The 21861-nt window shown below is 28.0% G+C and overlaps 1 protein-coding gene across 4 annotated transcripts in view; it reads left to right on the forward strand.

The window, feature by feature from the left end:
* The window catches only part of intu (inturned planar cell polarity protein), a 33188-nt gene extending 13298 nt beyond the window's left edge, over nt 1-19890 (forward strand). For 2 of the 4 annotated variants that reach the window (XM_051113910.1, XM_051113908.1), the window contains exons 4-16: nt 565-762; nt 5529-5647; nt 5962-6051; nt 7795-7872; nt 7952-8135; nt 8371-8424; nt 10387-10449; nt 12732-12950; nt 13092-13625; nt 17869-17963; nt 18139-18328; nt 19231-19370; nt 19636-19890. In XM_051113910.1, coding sequence (XP_050969867.1) covers nt 565-762; nt 5529-5647; nt 5962-6051; nt 7795-7872; nt 7952-8135; nt 8371-8424; nt 10387-10449; nt 12732-12950; nt 13092-13625; nt 17869-17963; nt 18139-18328; nt 19231-19370; nt 19636-19747 — 2076 coding nt within the window. In that variant the 3' untranslated portion in view covers nt 19748-19890. The remainder of the gene's footprint in view (nt 1-564; nt 763-5528; nt 5648-5961; nt 6052-7794; nt 7873-7951; nt 8136-8370; nt 8425-10386; nt 10450-12731; nt 12951-13091; nt 13626-17868; nt 17964-18138; nt 18329-19230; nt 19371-19635) is intronic. The other 2 variants (XM_051113911.1, XM_051113909.1) reach the window with 2 other exon arrangements.
* The last annotated feature ends 1971 nt before the right edge of the window (nt 19891-21861 follow it).

Here is a 21861-nt window from a genome sequence, read left to right on the forward strand (position 1 = left end):
ACTGTAATAGGTATTTTGTGTGTGTGTGTACAGTAAATATTATAATAAATTGCTAAATTAAATATAAATATTGTTATAAAATAAAAATTTTCTAAAATATTATATTGTAAATACTGTATGTAAATTACTGTAAAAGGTATTTGTGTTGTATAATATATATATGATGTAATACAGAAAAAAATATTATAAAATAATATATTGTAAAATTTGTAAAATATATAATTAATGAGTTTTAATTAGTTTATTATTTAATGAAATAAATTAAGTATTAGGTCTAATTTCTGTTGTTAAATCTTTAGATTGAAACACCCCAAATGAAAACAACATTTTATATATTATATGGATATTTAATACTGTAAAATATTATTAAATAATACATAATATAATATTAATTATAATATTATAATATGCTATTAAATATAATATAATATACATATTAATATATGATATAATATTAATAATTATTACTCTGAGCCCTATTTTTATAGACTTTTCTTAGTGTAAGCAGCTTGATATGGTTGTGTTGTTGATATTTATTTCAGGTTGTTTGTGCATGTTTTTCAGGTGAGGTTAACTCTGGAGACGGTCTGTCCTGTCGGGATGGGTCCAGACTCGAGAGCGAAAGCGGCTCCCGCAGTCAGTCAGCTGGTGCGGCTGCTGTGGGGCGAGGACACAGTCGAGCTCCAGATGTCCATCGCACACGTCCCACACATAGTCATGTACCTCTCGCTCAAACTGGACTCGGATTCGCCGCAGGACGAGGTCAGTCTCTTCAAAACCTTCTCCCCATTGATTGCATTACAGAACTCATTTTCAGCTTGTAAGAACTGGGCAAAACTAAAGCAGCTGCGTGTGGTTTTTTTCAATGCTTAATCCATTAACATGATTTCACCGTCCAAAAGAGTTTCCCCCGTTAAATCGGTCCGTGGCGAGCTGCCAGGAATAAGCATGAATGGCTCTGCTGTGCCACTGACGCTCGGCTCGCGTTTATAGCGCCGTCAGCGTGACGTGAGGAAACGGGAGAAGAGAGCGAGACGTTTGCCTGCGTCTGCCTGAATAATTCACAGGCAGACGCCGCGTTCCCCTCAGAGAGAAAAAAAAACACTCGGGAGGACTTTGGAAAGTTTTCTTTTTTCTTTCTGCTCAATTCATAAAGAGAAGCAAAATGTGAATTAGTCACGATTTTTGGTAATGCAAAAATGTAATTTGCATATAGTAAATAAGATGTATTTTAAACGGCCATTAGTGTTTTTTTTTTTGTATTGTATTGTACAGTTATTTTAATGGCAGTTAAACACATTTCCCAATAAATTATAAATATATATATATATATATATATATAGCAAATTTAAAATAAATTTATATTATATTATTAAAAAGATATAGGAATGTTAAAATATTGTAAAGTATTACATTTATTGTAAATTACAATGTTCTTTATCATTTTCAGAAATTATTTGTAAAATAAGTTATTTAAATAAATATTTAAATATTTATAGTTTATATATTTATATAATATAAAATTATAATAATATTATAAAACATATTGTAAAATACAATAATTTTTTAACTTTCTTTTTTTAATGCTGAATATTATTCATAATTTATTTCCCCCAAATATTCATTATTCTTCTAATATTCTTGAAATTAGGTGTAGTGTTAATTAAAATGTGATTTTAAAATTAAAATCAGTATGAACTAGCTTATTTTTCTTTATTCTAAATATTATAAACAAAAAATTGTTGCCTTTATTTATTTATACAGTTAAAATATTAAATTATATAAATATTATAAAACATTATTTTGTAGGTTAGTTATTTTTGTTATTAAAATCAGCATAAATTAACTTTGTTTTTTTATGCTAAATAATATTTATAATTTATGACCCCCAAATTTTAATTATTCTTGTAATATTTTTGAAATTATGTGTAAATTACAATGTGATTTTAAAATTAAAATCACTATACACTAGCTGAGTTTTTTTATTTAATTGTTTTTTTATAAATATTTATAAATTATTAAAAAAATTAAAGTGTTAATTTATAAAAATATAATAAAACATTATATTGTAAATTGCAGTTATTTTTGTTATTAAAATAAGTATAAATTAGCTTTGTTTTTTTATGCTTAATATTATTTATAATTTATTTCCCCCAAATTTTCATTATTCTTGTAATATTCTTGAAATTATGTGTAAATTACAGTGTTATTTTAAAATTAAAATCAGTATGAACTAGCTTAATTTTCTTTATGCTTAATATTATTATTATTATTATTATTATTTTGTCTTTGGATACTTATATATTTATTTATTTATTTAGAAATTATTTATAATAAAATATTAAATTATATAAATATTATAAAACGTTATATTGTAATTTACAATTATTTTTGTTATTACAATCAGCATAAATTTGCTTTGTTTTTTTATTCTAAATATTATTTAGAATTAAAACATTGCGTACATGGTGTAAAACAGTGTAAAACAGTGTAAATTACAATGTGATTTTAAAATTAAAATCAGTATGAACTAGCTTAATTTTCATTATGCTAAATATTATTTAATTTTTTTTACTTTGGATTTTATTTTATTTGTTTTTTTAATTGATTAATTTATTTATTTTACTCAAATATGCCGTTTTTGACAGTAGAGATTCACCTGGTACAGTGAAGTGATATGTTAGTGTTATTTATTTACTATTATAGTTTTTATTATTATTTAGATTTGGCTTTTATTTTTATATTTTCAGTTTTCAACTTAATTTCAGTTTAAGTTTTAGCGATTTTGTCATGTTGTTTTGTCATTTGTATTACTTTTTGTTCTATTTAAATATTACTATTTTTATTTAATTTTTTTCATTTCAGATTAAGTTTTAGTTTGTTGTTTTATCTATTTTGAGTCATTTTAGTACTAACGTAAACTAAAAAGAAAATTAAAATGTTGTTAGCATTTACATTTTATTTCAGCTTTATTTCAGTGTAAGGTCAGTTTATTTAACGATAAGGTTAATGACTCCTGGTCCCGCAGAGCCAGTTCCTGTGAAGTTTAGATCCAACTAATAACACTAAACACACTCGAATCAACTCATCAGAGTCTTTGAGTTTGCATGAAAATTGCAGCCAGGTGTGTTGGATCACATTAAACTAAACTCTGCAGGAATGAGAAACTCTGACCTAGTCTTACACAGATTTACACCCTCTACAAAGATTTCAATTGTGTTTTTGGCCTACAAACAGCTCCTGTCAGCCCTGAGTTTTGAACACATCGAAACGGCTTTTGTAAATGCATCGTCCAGGTGCTGAAAGTTCAGAGCGGTTGATTTACGGCATTAAATCTCTCAGCATTGCTCTCAGTGGAAGCATTTGCACTCTGACTCACTTAAAAACCTTTCTCTGTCTGCCGTGATTGATACCGCGCCGAGCTCTAATGTGAGTTTGAGCGTTTATAATGTGTGTTTTTATGCGCTGCGGTGCTCAAACCGCAGGCCGCAGAGCTGCCGTCAAGCCAAAATGACAGCATTGACCACCTCTGAACGCTGACTTGAGTGTTTAGAGTGTAAGGAATATGCTGAGGAGATAAGAGATACGTGTGTGTGTGTGTGTGTGTGTGTGTGTGTGTGTGTGAGGGTTTGAAGGAGGATATGAGAACTTCATTTGTCACACAAACTCATATGCTCGCGGTCTGAAAGCATTGCCAGGTTGAATCGTTCCTGCTCTGCATACTAATCAAAACGACAAAGGAACCGTCCCTCCCCTTCATTCTCTCCTGCAGACAAACCTCAACCATCTCATGCTGCTGCGGTTTGCACATAAGAACAATAGCGGCTCCTCATGGGAATAGATGTGGGTTTTGGCAAAGTTATGAGCTGTGAGCTACTCGTAGTTCAAAGTCGATGTGTTTCGTAAAAAAGGAACTCAACTTATGAAAGTTGGACCATTTACGTATTCCCAGTTATATAAACAACTTTTTTTTTTTTTATATATATATATTTTATTTTACGTTTTAATTTACCCAGTTTACTTAATACATACTCCTGGCCTTATTACTTAATTCATGCTTCTTCCAAAAAGTGATTTTATTTTATTTTTTATTTTTTATTTATTTATTTACCCATGTAAATGCTAATAGTCTCTTATGAACACTCCATGCTTTTTTAAAAAAAGTTAATGTTGTTATTTTATTTTATTTTTATTTTATTTTACACAAATTAATTAACACATTAATTCTAATCTTATCAACAATTCAAACTTCTTAAACTATTTTATTTTATTTTATTTTATTTTTTAATACCCAGTTTACTTGGTACATGCTCACAGTCTTACAAACAACCCATGCTTCTTTAAAAAGTTCGTTTTGTTTTATTTTATTTTTATTTTTATTTTATTTTATATATTTTTTATTTTACACAATTTACGTAACACGTTTCTAATCTTATGAACAATTCAAGCTTCTTAAACAATTTTATTTTATTTTATTTTATTTTTTATTTTTTTTTATTTTTTACAATTTACTTAAGGCATGTTCCTAATCTTATGAACAAAATTTTATTTTTAATATTATTATTATTATTATTATTATTATTATTTTACAGTTTACTTACCCCCTAATCTTATGCACAATGCAAGCTTCCTACCCTTTATTTTATTTTATTTTATTTTATTTTATTTTATAATTACCGAGTTTACTTAGTACATGCTCATAGTCTTATAAACAGTCGATGCTTCTTCAGAAAGTTCATGTTTTATTTTATTTTATTTTATTTTATTTTATTTTATTTTATTTTATTTTATTTTATTTTATTTTATTTTTTATTTTATTTTATTTTACCAAGCTTCTTAAACAATCTTATTTTATTTTACCTGATTTATTTAATACATGTTTGTAATGTTTTGAAATCACAATTCATGCTTCTTCAAAAATGTAATATTTATTATTTTATTTTATTTTATTTTATTTTATTTTATTTTTGAATTACCCAATTTCCTTGTACATGCTCATAATCTACAAAAGCCACAATCTATGCTTCTGCAAGAAGTTTTTGTTTTATTTTTAATTATTTATATATTTATATATTTATTATTGCATTAATATATTTTAATACAAATATTTAATTTATTTAATACATGCTCCTATGAATGAACAATTCAAGCTTCTTAAACAATTTTATTTTTATTTATATATTTATTTTGTTGTTATATTATTTATATATTCTGTAGGATGTGCTTGGATGGCATTAATATGAACGTATCATCAGAATTTAATTAGAAAAATACTTCATTTTAAAAATAATTAATTTTCTGGTGAGTGAATGCTCACACTTTAGTTTTTTTTTAAATTATTTTGACAGATATTTATTCTCTAAGATATCTAAGATATTTATTTTCAAATATATTTATTAATATTATCTTGTGATGTTAGGGGGACAATTTTATCCTCCATTTAAGCAAAATGATCTCAAATAAAATAATTTTTTTTATATGACAGCATGATCATGCGTATATGCCATAACAGACTTTCCTCTTTACAGCAGGAGATTTTGTACCAATATCCGGCGTCTGAAGCTGCAGTTCAGCTGAAATCGGTGAGAGGCATTTTCCTGACGCTCTGTGACATGCTGGAGAATGTCACAGGAGGACAGATAGTCAGGTGAGGGCTTTTTATATCAATATTTATCTCTTATGCTCACCAAAGACTGCATTTATTTGTTAAAAAAATGCTTTAAAACTGTTAAATATTATTGCAATTTAAATAACTTGTTTTCTATATGAATATCTGCTAAAATGTAATTTATTCCTGTGATGCAAAGCTGAATTTTCAGCATCATTACTCCAGTCTTCAGTGTCACATGATCCTTCAGAAATCATTCTAATAAGGCGATTTGCTGCTCAAGAGACATTTGTGTTTATTATCAATGTTAAAAAGTAGTTAATGCCGTATATCGTGTGTGTTTGTGTCGGTAGCTCATCTCTGTGGCTCCAGCAGCAGTTGGTTCATGTGGGCTACTGGAAGGAAGGATCCAATCTGCTGGTGATCGCTGTACCTGCCAACAGGTATTTCTCATTTCTGCAATCATCCCGTCTGCCAAGGGGCCACTGTAATTTAGATAATAACTATAATAAGTGTCATTATAATCAGCTCAGCTCCCAAAACTAAACAGTAATCTCTATAATCATCCCATCTGCAAATCAGTATCTGTAAACTAGAGAATAGCTCCAGTGATTGTAATTGGTATTGATCTTTATAATCAGCTCATGTGATGATACATGATCTTTGACGTCATCCTACTTCTCAATAATAATCAATAATCTCAGTAATCCCAGATGTTCAGCTTGTTCATAAGTTTAGATGTTTGTTGCTCCACAATGAAGAATGACAGAGGAATGACGTCTCTCAGGATGTGCCACAATCCACTGCTTGTCATGTAATTTAGAGTCTCTCAAGTAATCCGAAATACTATATAGAAAACTGTCCATGTGTTTTTCGTAAAAGACAAACTTATGAAAGACGGCCATTTTACATGTTCCTAGTTATATAAACAATATATCCTGCTTCTTCTTTTTCAAAAAAAAAAAAAAAAAAAAAATATATATATATATATATATATATATATATTATTATTTTTTTTTTAAAGTTAAAGTTAAAGTTTTTGTTTCACTGTAGTTCTTTTCCACCCTTTATTTCTAGCTTTAGTATTGTTTTTAATTCACAATTTTTGTATTTTATCTGTTTTCATGTTATTTTTTTTATTTTTATATTATTCATTAATATAAAAACATCAGAAATATAGCTTTAGATATTTCTGGTTTTTTTTTTTTATCCCTTTGGTTTTATTTTAAATGGGGATTAAATAATAATAATAATAATAATTTATAACAAAACAACTTTAATAATAATAATAATAATAATAATAATTAAATTTAGTAAATAATTTTAATGTTGTCACATTTTTATTTTCATTGTAGGTTTTTCCACCCTTTAGTTTATTTCTAGCTTAAGTATTGTTTTAATTCACAATTCTTTTGTTCTTTTATTTGTTGTCATGTTTTTTTTTATTTCATATTATTTTTATTATTATATTTATTAATATAAAAACATCAAAAATATAGTTTTAGATTTTTTTTTTTTTTTTGATTTTATGCCTTTGGTTTTATTTTAAATGGGGATTAAATAATAATGATAATAATAATAATAATAATAACAAAACAACTTTAATAATACTACTACTAATAATTTGATTTACTAAATAATTTTATTAACAAATTTTCTATTTGTTTTCATATTATCATATTATTTGTTATTCATATTATTTGTTTTTATATTATTTTTATTATTATATTTATTAATATAAAAGCATCAGAAATATATTTTTAGATATTTCTATTTTAAATGTTATGCCTTTGGGTTCATTTTAAATGATTAAATATAATAATAATAATAATAATAATAATAATAACAATAACAATAATAATAATAATAATATATAATAAAACAACTTTTATAATAATAATAATAATAATAAATATTATTATTATTATTACTATTATTGTTGTTGTTAATAATAATAATAATATTATTATTATTATTATTATTATTATTATTATTATTATTGTTAATAATAATAATATATTGTATTTTATTTGAAGTATTAGTTCTCACCTTTCCATCTCTTATTTTATTTGTAGATTTTAGCATTGTTTTTGTCATTTTATTTGCATTAATATTTTCATTTTAGGGTAAATTATAGACTTTGTTTAAGTGTTTGTTTCTCAGTTTATTTTCTGTCTGTCCCGCAGGGTTCCTCTGTTGTATCTGCAGACTGTGATTGAAGGAGTCGTCCGAACGCTTAAGGTCATGTACGGATCTCTTGACAGGTATGCGTGTGTATATGTAATTTCTCAAGAGTGTTATGTGTGCAGATGGTGACTGTACAAACTCTGTCTCTCTCTTCAGCTGCTTCTGTGAGGAGGAGAACGCTCCTCGTCTGGATCATTTCTTCTGCCTCTTCTTTCAGCAGCTCATCCAGCCGTCGCGTTTGATTGACAGCTCCAGACCGCCCACCCCCGACATCTCAGGGAGTCTGTTCTTAGACGGGCTGCCGGCCGTCCGCTGGCTCACTTTACCAGCAGACATAAAGGTGCGATTACTAAATGATGCATGAGCTCTGAATGTAATCAAATGCCTCACAGTGTTTCATGCGTTCGTTTAAAGTAAGATTTCAACCAATTCTGTCAGCATTTACTCACTTTCATGCTGTTCAAATCCATATGCTGCTGTTTTTTGGTGAACATCCTCATGAAACTGGTACAATATGGGTGTAATATTAATAAACAACATGATCTCAGGTGTTTATGTTTTGACTGTTTCTCCAGGTTGATGTGGACACTGTGCTCTCAGACTTTGAGTCGTCAGATTTTGGTGACATGGTAAGAAAAGTTATTGAGCTCAGATAACCCAGTTTTATTATGATAAATGTATAACTGAAAGAATTAAAATCAGTATGTCATTTGATGATTTGATGTCAGGTTGTGTTTTGAGATACTGTATATGGTACCGTGCTCTAATTTTTAAGTAAAAATAAAACTATTAAAACACTTTTTGGTAATATAACCATTATTTAAATAACTTTAAATAAAGCTGAAACTAAATTATATGTAAATATTAAATGAAAACATAAAAATATAAAAACAATTTATAGCTCTTGCTTTGGCAACTAATTGATTTATAGATTTAAGATTGAAACAGATTTAAAATAAGATTCAAAATACATTTAAGACTGAAGTACTACAATTATAGTACTAATTAAAACTGGAAAAATTAAAAACTAAATAAAAGTGCTATGCAATGATTAATCGCGATTAATCACATCCAAAATAAAAGTTTAGTATTAAAAGTAACATATATTTCTTAAATATATCCATGCTTGTGTGTGTATTTATATATACATAATAAATAAATATACACTACACACAGATATATTATGTAAACAAACACTTTTATTTTGGATGCGATTAATCGTTGCACAGCACTAATAAATAAGAATTCGCAAACACATGAAAAAATCACCAAAATTTAAACTAAAATAATTTAAAAAATAGAAAAAAGCTAAAATAAAAAATAATAAAATAAAAGCTAGTTTAAAATATTAAAAATACATTAATAGTATATACATATCGCTAAAATTTAAATCTGTGTGTTTACAAAAAAATTAATAAAATGAAAAATATAAAATAAATAAAAATATTAATAAATACATTAATACTACAATAATTAGAACTGGAAAAATTAAAAGCTAAATAAAAGTGCTATGCAATGATTAATCGCGATTAATCGCATCCAAAATAAAGGTTTTTGTTTACATTAAATATATGTGTGTATACTGTCTATATTTATAATGTATATATAAAAAAACACACATACAGTATGTATTTTCATTACATGTATTTACATTGATATATTTTTATTGATACAAGTAATATTATTTATAAACATATTTCATATATAAACGTAACATATTTTTCTTAAATATATCCATGCTTGTGTGTGTATTTATATATACATAATAAATAAATACATAGTACACACACATATATTATGTAAACAAAAACTTTTATTTTGGATGCGATTAATCGTTGCACAGCACTAATAAATACAAATTCACAAACACATTAAAAAATAACCAAAATTTAAACTAAAATTAAAAAAAAAAATAGAAGAAAGCTAAAATAAAAAATAATAAAATAAAAGCTAGTTTAAAATATTAAAAATACATTAATAGTATATACAAATATAAACAAATATATATAAATCTGTGTGTTTGCAAAAAAAAATGAATAAAATGAAAAATATAAAATAAATAAAAATATTAATAAATACATTAATAGTATACAAATAATGCTAAATTTTAGATTTAAATATATATAACATAAACTGAAATTAAAATGGAAACTGAAATACATATAAAACTTAACTAATTCAAAATATTAAATATTTTAATAGTACATAAATAATACCAAAATAGCACTGTTGTGGTGGACACAATGTAAAAACTGCTACAGAATTTAAATGCAAACTGTATATTTAAAAAAAATAATAATACATTTTTTAAAATACAGTTTGAAGGTCATTATATTTTCAGAGTATTCTTTAAAATCTGTATGGAAATACTTTTAAATGCATTTATAACCATTTTAACATGAAGGTCTTGGTGACGTCAGAGGAAAACAAACAGTTTTTCTCATTATAAATGTACAATACTAAGCAGGGTAGCTAAATCTAAAATCAATAATACTATATTATAATAATATAGCATACCTATGATAATATAACAGTGATAATGAAGTTACACTGGTATAAAATAACACTTTCTCTGTTCTCTCATTGTTCAGTCTGAGGATTTCTACGGCATGAGGCGTCTGTATGTCATTTTGGGCTCCTGTCTGTTTTACAAGGTGAGTGTTGAACGTCCTACAGCTGTATGTTATCATGTTAACATTCATTGTGAATCAAGGAGCATCGCATGTTGCTGTAGAAAGCGCTACACACCTGCTGTCAGTAAGTTACTGAAATTTAAACATGCTTGTAAATGGAGTCTCATTCAGGTTTAATCTTTGAAACGAATCTGACAGAAGGGCGACGTGCTGCTTCTTGTGAATGCAGCTGTCAGCTGATGAGACTCTTTTAATTATGAATGATAATGTGAAGAGGATTGATTAGTTAAGTCTTCATCTGTTGCTCCTCCTTAAAGGGACAGTTCACACAAGAAATGATTCCAACCCTGTTCTATAGTATCAACTACTGTAGTATTTTTTTCCCATATCAATGGCTACCGTCAACTGTTTGGTTACCAACATTCTCATATTATAAACGTATAAAATTGGACTCTATACCTTGCAATTGCGAGTTTGTATCGTACAATTCTGACAAAAGAAAGCAGAATTGCAGAAACTCTCAAATGTGAGAAAAATTGCGAGATAATTGCAAGATATAAAGTTGTAATTGTGAGAAAAAAGTCAGAATTGCGAAATATAAAGTCGTAATTACGATAAAAAAGTCAAAATTGTGAAATATAAATTTGCAATTGTGAAAAAATAAGAATTTCTAGATATAAACTCGTAATTATGTAGAGAAAAGTCTTAATTGCGAGAAAAAAGTCAGAATTGCAAGATATAAACTTTTTTTTTCTTGCAGTTCTGACTTTTTTCTCACAATTAAGTTTATATCACAATTCTGACATTTCTCTGATAATTACAGGTTTATATCTCACTATTCTTATCTTTTTTTTGCAATTGAGATATAAACTTGTAAGTACGAGAAAAAAGTCAGAATTGCAAGAAAAAAGTCAGAATTGCAAGAAAAAAGTCAGAATTGCGAAATAAAAACTCGTAATTACGAGAAAAAAGTCATAGTTGTAACAACAAAAGTCAAAATTGTGCAATATAAAGTTGCAATTGCAAAAAAAGAAATGTAAGATATAAACTCGTAATTACAAAAAAAGTCAAAATTGCGAGAAAAGTCCGAATTTCAAGATATGAACTCGTAATTACGAGTAAAAAGTCATAATTACAAGAAAAATGTCAGAATTGTGATAGAAACTTGCATTTACGAGAAAAAAGTCAGAATTGCAAGAAAAAAATGGAATTGCGAGATATAAAGTTGTAATTGTGAGAAAAAAGTCAGAATTGCGAAATATAAAGTTGCAATTGCAAAAAAATAGGAATTGCTAGATATGAACTCGTAAAGTCAGAATTTCAAGAAAAAAGTCAGAAATGCGAGATATAAACTTGCAATTGTAAAAAAGTCAGTTGCAGATATTATTTATAGTAAATTTAATATAGTAAATTGAATTTAACTTCACAATTTTTGAATTTAACTTCACAATATTTATATTTACTTTATAAATGTATCTATTAATGCAGATATTATTTATAGTAAATATTATAATGTATTATTAAAATTACAAAATAAATTTTACGTCATAATTGAAGTTCAGCTGTACATTTATTTTATTTTAGTATTTATCGTACTGAAATCAATTTATGCATGTTTTTTAAATATATGTATTTATGCAGATATTATTTATAGTATATATTTTACTATATTATTTAAATTATAAGTTTAATTTTATTTCACAGTTGAAGTTCAACTGTAGGAATATTTCATGGTAGTATTTATTGTACGGAAATTAATTAATGCAGATTGCGCACACACACACACACATATATAATTTATTTATGCAGGTTTTTATAGCATAAATATTATAATATATTATTTAAATTATAAAGTTAATTTTACTTCAACAAAAAAGTCAGAATTTCGAGATATAAACTTGCAATTGTGAAAAAGTCAGTTGTGAGAAAAAAATCTGAATTGCAAGGTATAAATTAGCAATAGCAAGAAAAAAGTAAATTGCTAAAAGTCAGAATTGTGAATTTATCTCGCAATTCTGATGTTGTGACATGCAGTTGCAACTTTATATCACCCAGTTCTGACTTTATATCTCACAACTGTGAGTTTAAATCTCGCAATTTTAAAAAAAAATCTTGACATGTAAACTCTCAATTGTGAGAAAATAAGTCAGAAATGTGAGAGAAAAAGTTGCAATTACTTTTTTTTAATTTTAATCAGTGGCAGAAACGGACTTCCACAGTTAGCACTGTTTATTTTCATTATCACACTCATTTTTGAAGTACAGAAGGTCAGGAATAGAGATCTGTATTTGTCTGTCTGGCAGGGATATCTCATAGCAAACCATCTGCCTAAAGAAGACCTTCTGGACGTGTGTTTGTACTGTCAGCATTACTGTCTGCTGCCGCTGGCGTCTGAGCAGCGTGTGGGGCAGCTGGTGGTGTGGAGGGAGGTGTTTCCACAGCGGAGAACCCAAAACAACACCACAGCACATCCTGGATACTGCGAACCGCTTGGACGACATTTCCTGCTCATAGTGGGCCTAGTGAGAGATGCTGTTCTTTTCAACTTTCTATTTAAAAATAATAAAAATTTCACAGTATCCACAAAATTTAGATTACTTGCAGATTAAAATGGTTTGAGCTCAGTATTAATGCACACCTAATGTATGACAACATGTTTTCAGAGGCACTTCATGCAGTGTGTGTTGCTGGAGGCCGGTGGTTGCGCTTCACCCGCTCTGGGATCTACTGGTCCTGACTGCGTCTATGTGGATCAAGTCAAAGCCACGCTCCTTCAGCTGGAGAGTCTGGACGCCGCCATTGAGGAGCGGCTCTCGGCTCCGCCCACTCCCTGCCTATCCTGTGCCGATTGGTTCCTGCCTGCCGGTGGGCGGGACCGACAAGACGGCATCGGCAGCTCGCCGATCCTAAACCGTCTGACTGCAGCCATCAAACCCCCGTCGCCGAGCGGGATTGGGCGGAGCCTGTTTGGGGAGGCGGGGTCGGCGAGTCTGAGAGGACGGAGGCCGAGTCCACAGAGGAGTCTGTCTGACAGTGGCAGCGAGGGTCACACCGACGGGACGCCGTCCTTTACTTCAGGTCTGAGTCCTCATGCCACACCGGACACATTGCGCCGGACGCCCTCTAGTGGCACACGCAGAGACTCTCTTGGGTCGGGAGGGTCAGACGGCAGCTTGGGCAGCGCAGGATTTTTCAAGGTGTTTCTCTTATATATAAAATAATCAGTAACCTATGTAATGCAGAAAAATATTCAGAGTACATTATTTAGATTATATATATATATATATATATATATATATATTAGTATATTATTTAAACTGTGGGAATATTTCATGTATTTATTGTACTGAAGTAATATAATATATTTATTTATGTAGATATGATTTATAGTAAATATTATGGTGTATTTTTGTATTTTAATTAATTTTTCTTCACAATGGAAATATTTCATGGTAGTATTTATTGTACTAAAATTAATTTATTCAGATTTTATAAATATATTTATTAATGTAGATATTATTTATAGTAAATATTATGGTGTATTATTTAAATTACAAAGTAAATTTTACGGCATAAGCAAAGTTCGGCTGTAGAAATATTTCATGGTAGTATTTATTGAACTCAAATCAATTTATGCAGATTTTTAAAATATATTTATTTATGCAGATATGATTTATATTAACTTTTTGGTGTATTTTTGAATTTTTTTAAATTTTACTTCACAATTGAAGTTTAATTTTAGAATATTTTATGGTAGTATTTATCGTACTGAAAATGTATTATTTCAGATTTTATATTTTATCTATTAATGCAATTTTAATAATGCATTATAAATATTATAATGCATTATTAAAATTACAAAGTAAATTTTACGTCACTGAAGTTCAGCTGTACATATATTTTTTGGTAGTATTTATTGTACTGAAATCAATTTATGCATGTTTTTTTAAATATATGTATTTATGCAGATATTATTTATACTATATATTTTACTATATTATTTAAATTATAAGATATATATATATATATGCAAGTTTTTATAGCATATATAATTAATATATATGTATTAACTATATAATATATATATATATATATATATATATATATATATATATATTGTTATAAATATATATAGCTAATTTTACTTCACAATTGTAGTTTAATTGTACAATATTTCATGGTAGTATTTATTGTAATGAAAATTAATTTATTCAGATTTTATAAATATATTTATTAATGCAGATATCATTTATAGTAAATATTGTAGTGTATTATTAAAATTACAAAGTTAATTTTACATCATAATTGAAGTTCAGCTGTAGAAATATTTTATAGTAGTATTTATTGTACTAAAATCAATTTATCCATGTTTTTATATCTTATAGTAGTATATTTTACTATATTATTGAAATCAGGTTAAAAATTAAATAAATTAATAAATTAGTTTAATTTTTAGTTTTAATTTTTAGTTGAAGTTCAATTGTGGGAATATTTCATGGTAGTATTTATTTTATATGCAGATTTAAATATATATATATATATATATATATATATATATTATTATCTATGTGTACATCTGTTTAAATTAAATGTGAATCGTGTATTTTCTGCACCACTAGCATCACCAAACTGAATCACAAAAATAGTGATTGGATTTAAACATTTTTTAAACACTCTCTTAGTCTTTCATTGCTCCAACTAAAGTTTGACTTCCAGGTTAAAAATTTGGCTCAGCTTCTATAGAAAGTGCTGACATAAAACACTTGCTTTGTACTTTCCCATAATGACTTTCAGAAAAACAGGAGTGACATCTACCTAATATTATTTGATTTTTCCAGCAGCAAGATGTCAGAGCGTATATATCAGCGCTGCGTATGAATTATGATCAGGCCGTCTGTTATTGAGCACATCCTCTGAGTATCTGCCAGAACGTCGTCTTATATAGCAGCATCAGGAACTGCCGTTATAAATCACATCCATCTGAATTCAGCTGACGGCACATAACTTACAGAAGGGACGTCCTGGATGAACCTTTCAGGCTCATAAATTCTCATAGAGAGAGACAAGCTTAAGCAAACGCATGGAAACTAGCTTTCATCACATTTATCGAGTCCTCAAGACTGAAGGTCAGAGCAGCAGACGGTAGCAGAGCACAGCAGAAAGGGAACAAGTCAGATAAAGTTCAGCCCAAAATATATCACTATGAAAACTGGCTTGTGCTGCTTTATTGTCAATTTCATTATTGATTTTATTTGAAAGTTTAGGCCTTTTCTTTTTCCGGTAGCTTAGAGCTTGAACAAAAAGAGAATATTTAGACAACTGAAGATATTGTGTTATACAGCAATATATAATATATAACAATAGATACAGGCTGTTTTGTTTTTAGTTTCTTGATTATTTTGTTTTATTTTATTAGGTTAAGGGTTTTTCTTTTAAGTTCCAAATTTAAATGCACGTCAATAACACAAACAGTAATATTTTATATGTAAACCAACCATTTATTTTATTTTATTTTATTTTATTTTATTTTATTTTATTTTATTTTATTTTATTTTATTTATTTTATTTTGTAATTTTTATTTATTATTTATTCATTTTCATTTTAAGTCTAGGCGTTTTCTTTTATATTCTGGAATTAAATGCGCTTCAATAATTTATTTTATTTTATTTTATTGGGCTTTTTCTTTTACATTGCAGCACAAACTGTTATCCAATCATATTATTTTATTTTATTTTATTTTGTAATTTTTATTTATTTTTTATTTATTTTTATTTGAAGTCTAGGCCTTTGTTTTATATTCGGGATTTAAATGTACTTCAGTAACAATAACTCTTCAGTAATATTTTGTATAGTCCAGCACAGACTGTAATCCAGTCTTTTTTTTTTTTTTTTTTTTAGGTTTTCCTTTTACATTCCAAATTCAATAACACTTCCATAATATTTTGCATAGTCCAGAACAAACTGAAATCCAGTCATTTTTTATTTTATTTTATTTTATTTTATTTTATTTTATTTTATTTTTATTAGGTTTTCCTTTTACATTCCAAGTTCAATAACACTTCCATAATATTTTGTATAGTCCAGAACAAACTGAAATCCAGTCATTTTTTATTTTATTTTATTTTATTTTATTTTATTTTTATTAGGTTTTCCTTTTACATTCCAAATTCAATAACACTTCCATAATATTTAGCATAGTCTGGAACAAACTGAAATCCAGTCATTTTTTATTTTATTTTATTTTATTTTATTTTATTTTATTTTGTTTTTATTAGGTTTTCCTTTTACATTCCAAATTCAATAACACTTCCATAATATTTTGTATAGTCCAGAACAAACTGAAATCCAGTCATTTTTTTATTTTATTTTATTTTATTTTATTTTTATTAGGTTTTCCTTTTACATTCCAAATTCAATAACACTTTCATAATATTTTGTATAGTCCAGAACAAACTAAAATTCAATCATTTTTTTATTTTATTTTATTTTATTTTGTTTTATTTTATTTCATTTTATTTTATTTTTATTAGGTTTTCCTTTTACATTCCAAGTTCAATAACACTTCCATAATATTTTGTATAGTCCAGAACAAACTGAAATCCAGTCATTTTTTTTTTATTTTATTTTATTTTATTTTATTTTATTTTATTTTTATTAAGTTTTCCTTTTACATTCCAAATTCAATAACACTTCCATAATATTTTGCATAGTCCAGAACAAACTGAAATCCAGTCATTTTTTATTTTATTTTATTTTATTTTTATTAGGTTTTCCTTTTACATTCCAAATTCAATAACACTTCCATAATATTTTGTATAGTCCAGAATAAACTGAAATCCAGTCATTTTTTATTTTATTTTATTTTATTTTATTTTTATTAGGTTTTCCTTTTACATTCCAAATTAGATAACACTTCCATATTTTGTATAGTCCAGAACAAACTGAAATTTTTTTTATTTTATTTTATTTTATTTTATTTTATTTTTATTAGGTTTTCCTTTTACATTCCAAATTCAATAACACTTTCATAATATTTTGTATAGTCCAGAACAAACTGAAATCCAGTCATTTTTTTATTTTATTTTGTTTTATTTTATTTTATTTTATTTTTATTAGTTTTTCCTTTTACGTTCCAAATTCAATAACACTTCCATAATATTTTGTATAGTCCAGAATAAACTGAAATCCAGTCATTTTTTTATTTTATTTTATTTTGTTTTATTTTATTTTATTTTATTTTATTTTTATTAGTTTTTCCTTTTACATTCCAAATTCAATAACACTTCCATAATATTTTGTATAGTCCAGAACAAACTGAAATCCAGTCATTTTTTATTTTATTTTATTTTATTTTAACAATAACACCATTCATATTTTGTACACAGCACAAACTGTAATCTTAGTGTAAATTTTTCCTGTCTTTGTATGTTTTCTGTCAGATTCCCAGGTTAAAGCACCCAAACCCTTTCTATTTGGGGTCGTTGAGGAAAAGTCTGACTGACAGAGAAACTGAGGAGATGCACAACGTCCTCAAGTGAGTCCATCTATGCACTCATATGGACTGGTTTGTCACAAGTGTACCGTAATTCACTCTAAATGTCTTAATGTCCGCTTACTCATCAGGTAACAGATTGAGTGGTTTGACCTCACGCCATGTGAGTGCTGTTCAGACGATGACCGTTATCGTATGTGTTCGTGTGTGTTAACAGGCTGACGGCGGGCGCTGAGAACACGTTGTTCCATTACGTGCTGATGGAGACGGTGCAGGGCATCTTCATCGCTCCCACACACAGAGAGATGAATCATCTGAGCGGCTCCATCCACCCACAGCTCATCCAGAATTTCTACCACTGCTGTCTGTCCATTCGACAGGCCTTCCAGCAGAGCCTCCCCTCACGGGTAACACACCTCACCTCACACCCACACGATACACACAGTACATCTGATAGTGAAACACCTGAGCAGCAAAACAGCATATTAGAATGATTTCTGAAGGATCATGTGATACTGAAGACTGGAGTAATGATGTTGAAAATGCAGCTTTGATCACAGGAATAAATTATATTTTACAGTATATTCAATCAGAAAACACTTATTTTAAATTGTAATAATTTTATGATATTACTTTTAAACTGTAATAAAAAATAGAAAGTCTAGCATATGAGACCAAACAGTTTAACAGTAGTGCATTGAAATATTCAAATAATAAAAAATAGTATTTTTTTTCGTTTAAATTTTAAAATTTGCATTTAAAATTATTTAACATTTATTTAAATGTTTAATACTTAATTTAAATTTCTATGTATTTGTTCTTTTAAAAGTAAAATTTTTATTTTAAAATTAATAAAATGATCAGTAACATCCTCCATTTTACGCTCCATAGTGTTTTGCTTATAGGTGATATTTGAGCTATTTTTAACTTGATAATTGCAACTGCAAACAACTTTTATTAGAATTAGGAATATTAAAAAAATATTATTTTAATTAAAAAAATTCTGATAAACGTGGCTCAGTGCTGTTTTAGTATTATTTATAAATTATTATAGTATTTTATTTAATTTTATTAGTTTTTTTTTTTTTTTTTTTTATGTGCTTTTGTCATTTTTATTAGTTGATACTTATTTCAGTTAGTTCATATGAATTTAATAAAATAATTTGTAATAGTCATAGTGTATTCCAGCCAGTCTGTTAAAGAACATTAAACATAGATAATTAATAAGTTAACATAGCCCTAGGATTTCTCTGTTATAGTAATATTGGCACATTTTCATCATCTCACGTATGTATAAATGTATTTTAAGGATCGCAAAGGGACGGAGCGGCCGCAGAGCTCTCGAGGTTTGGGTCCGGTCAAAGAACATGGAGTTTTGTTTCAGTGCAAACCGGAAAACTGGACCGATCAGAAGAAACCAGCGCCCACCATGACCTACTGGGTTATAGGGTACGTGTTTGACAGCTGTTCTTACAGTACTGAGCTCATCAAATCCCATCATTCGGCTTTTTGCCTCTGTGTTCACATGCACCATTTTCTATTACAAAGTCAATCCAAGCACTCAGGAGTGAAACATCCTCCCATGATGCACCTGTCTGTGAATGCAAAACATAAGTTAGCTTAATTATGTGAGAGGTCAAAATGCATACAGCAGGAAAACATCACAGCATCATGTTTCTCACCTCTGATTTGCAATCTCTTGTTTTCGTTCCAGGCGGATGCTTCTCGAACCTGTTCCTCAGGAGTTTTACGTGTGCTTCCATGACTCCGTAGCTGAAGTTCCTGTGGAAATGGCCTTCCGGCTGTCGTTCGGCTTGGCCGTGTAACACAAGCACACTGTGAGACTGCACAGTCTGCTCTATGACAGGCTTTTTGGGAGGTAAATCCACTATCGACTGGACAGAAAACTACTGGTTCATGCTTAAAGAAATAGTTTAGCCAAAAATGAACATTTGCTGAAAACGTACTCACCCTCAGGCCATCCAAGATGTAGATGAGTTTGTTTCTTCATCAGATTTGGAGAAATGTAGCATCACTTGCTCACCAGTGAATGGGTGCCGTCAGAATGAGAGTCCAAACAGCTGATAAAAACATCACGATAATCCACAAGTAATCCACACCACTCCAGTCCATCAATTAATGTCTTGAGAAGACAAAAGCTTCTAACTTTAAACCATCACTTCTGGCTAAAATATGAGTCCATAATCCATAATAACACTTCCTCCAGTGAAAAACAAACTGAATTTGTTGTAAAGTGTAGGTGAAATTTCTTCAGCTTTTTAAATTAAATTCAGTATGACTGAATTTCAATTAAAATGACACATTCACAAAGAAATTCACGAATCATGAGAATACATTTCTGTGTAAACAGTTGTTAAAACTACTTTGTGTGTAAATCATTCTGTAAAAAAAAACATTGTTGCATTCAATTTTAATATAGTAATGTTTTATAACATTAATGTTTTATAATGTTTTTATAAGTCCATCTTCTGGTGTCCTCTCACATCAAAATCCACACACATATTTGTTTATAAATATTCTGGATTGTTTTTGCTTGTAAACAATGCTTGATCTGTGCATATTTCTCTCCTGGTTCAGACAATATGACATTTGGCTAAAAATGATGGTTAAAAATTTCTTGATGGATTTCTTACAATGGATTTCCACTTTTCACTTCACAAGGTGTTACCTGATGGACAGGTGTCGTGTGTATTAGTTGTGGATTATTGTGCTGTTTTTATCAGCTGTTTGGACTCTCATTCTGACGGCACCCATTCACTGGTGAGCAAGTGATGCTACATTTCTTCAAATCTGATGAAGAAACAAACTCATCTACATCTTGGATGACCTGAGAATGAGTACATTTACAACAAATCTGTCTTTTTTTTGGATGAACTATTCCTTTGAGATAAAATAGTTATTCTTGTTTTAATCATTTGTTGTTGTGTGCTTAAACTTTGAAGGGTTTTATTCTGTAGCAATAAACTAATGAAACGGTCTGATGAATCAGACAATGGTGAAAACACAACTTTAATACCTCAAACTACGCTGGGTTTCTTCATCGAGCACAAGCTACAGGCTCATGAACACTCGCAGCAGAAAAACTGATCATGAAATGATTTTTCTTTTGACATTTTCTAAGCAGCGTTTATGACCAAAGCCTTAACAACACTTCTGAACTTTATGAAATGAAAATGCTTTTGTATTTTATTAAAGATGTGGAACTTCATGTTATCCTAAGTTAAAACTTTGTAATACATTGTTCAAAAAATGTTTCATTTATCAAATAAATGAAAGCAGATTTACTTTAGCTGTTCTTTATTTAAGTCTTTTTACAATAATAAAAAAATAAGGCTGCCTTCTTATTTCAGGATAGTTTCAACAATAAGTTGCATAATGAGTTTGATTCATTAAACACAAAAATGAACGTTATAAAACATTATAATAATCAAATTCAATGCAACAATGTTTTTACAGAATGATTTACATGCAAAGTAGTTTTAATAACTGTTTACACAAAGGGTATTCTCATGAGTCATGAATTCCTTTGTAAATGTGTCATTTTTAATTGTCACTGTATTTAATTTAAAAATAAGAAATTTGAGCAACACTTTACAACAAATTCAATTTGTTAACGGTTAGTGCTGTCAAATGATTAATCATGATTATTCGCATCCAAAAAAGTTTTTGTTTACAGAATATATGCGCGTACTGTGTATATTTATTATGTATATATATATATATATATATATATATATATATATATATATATATGCACATATACAGTATATATTTTGAAAATATTTACATGTATATATATATTCATATAATTATATATTATTTAACATATAAACAAAAAATGTTTTTTAAATATATACGTGTGTGTGTGTGTATTTATATATAAATAAATACATAAATATACATATACACAGTACACACA

Source organism: Labeo rohita, chromosome 7 (assembly GCF_022985175.1).
Source record: "Labeo rohita strain BAU-BD-2019 chromosome 7, IGBB_LRoh.1.0, whole genome shotgun sequence".
In the NCBI taxonomy this organism is placed as follows: Eukaryota; Metazoa; Chordata; class Actinopteri; order Cypriniformes; family Cyprinidae; genus Labeo; species Labeo rohita.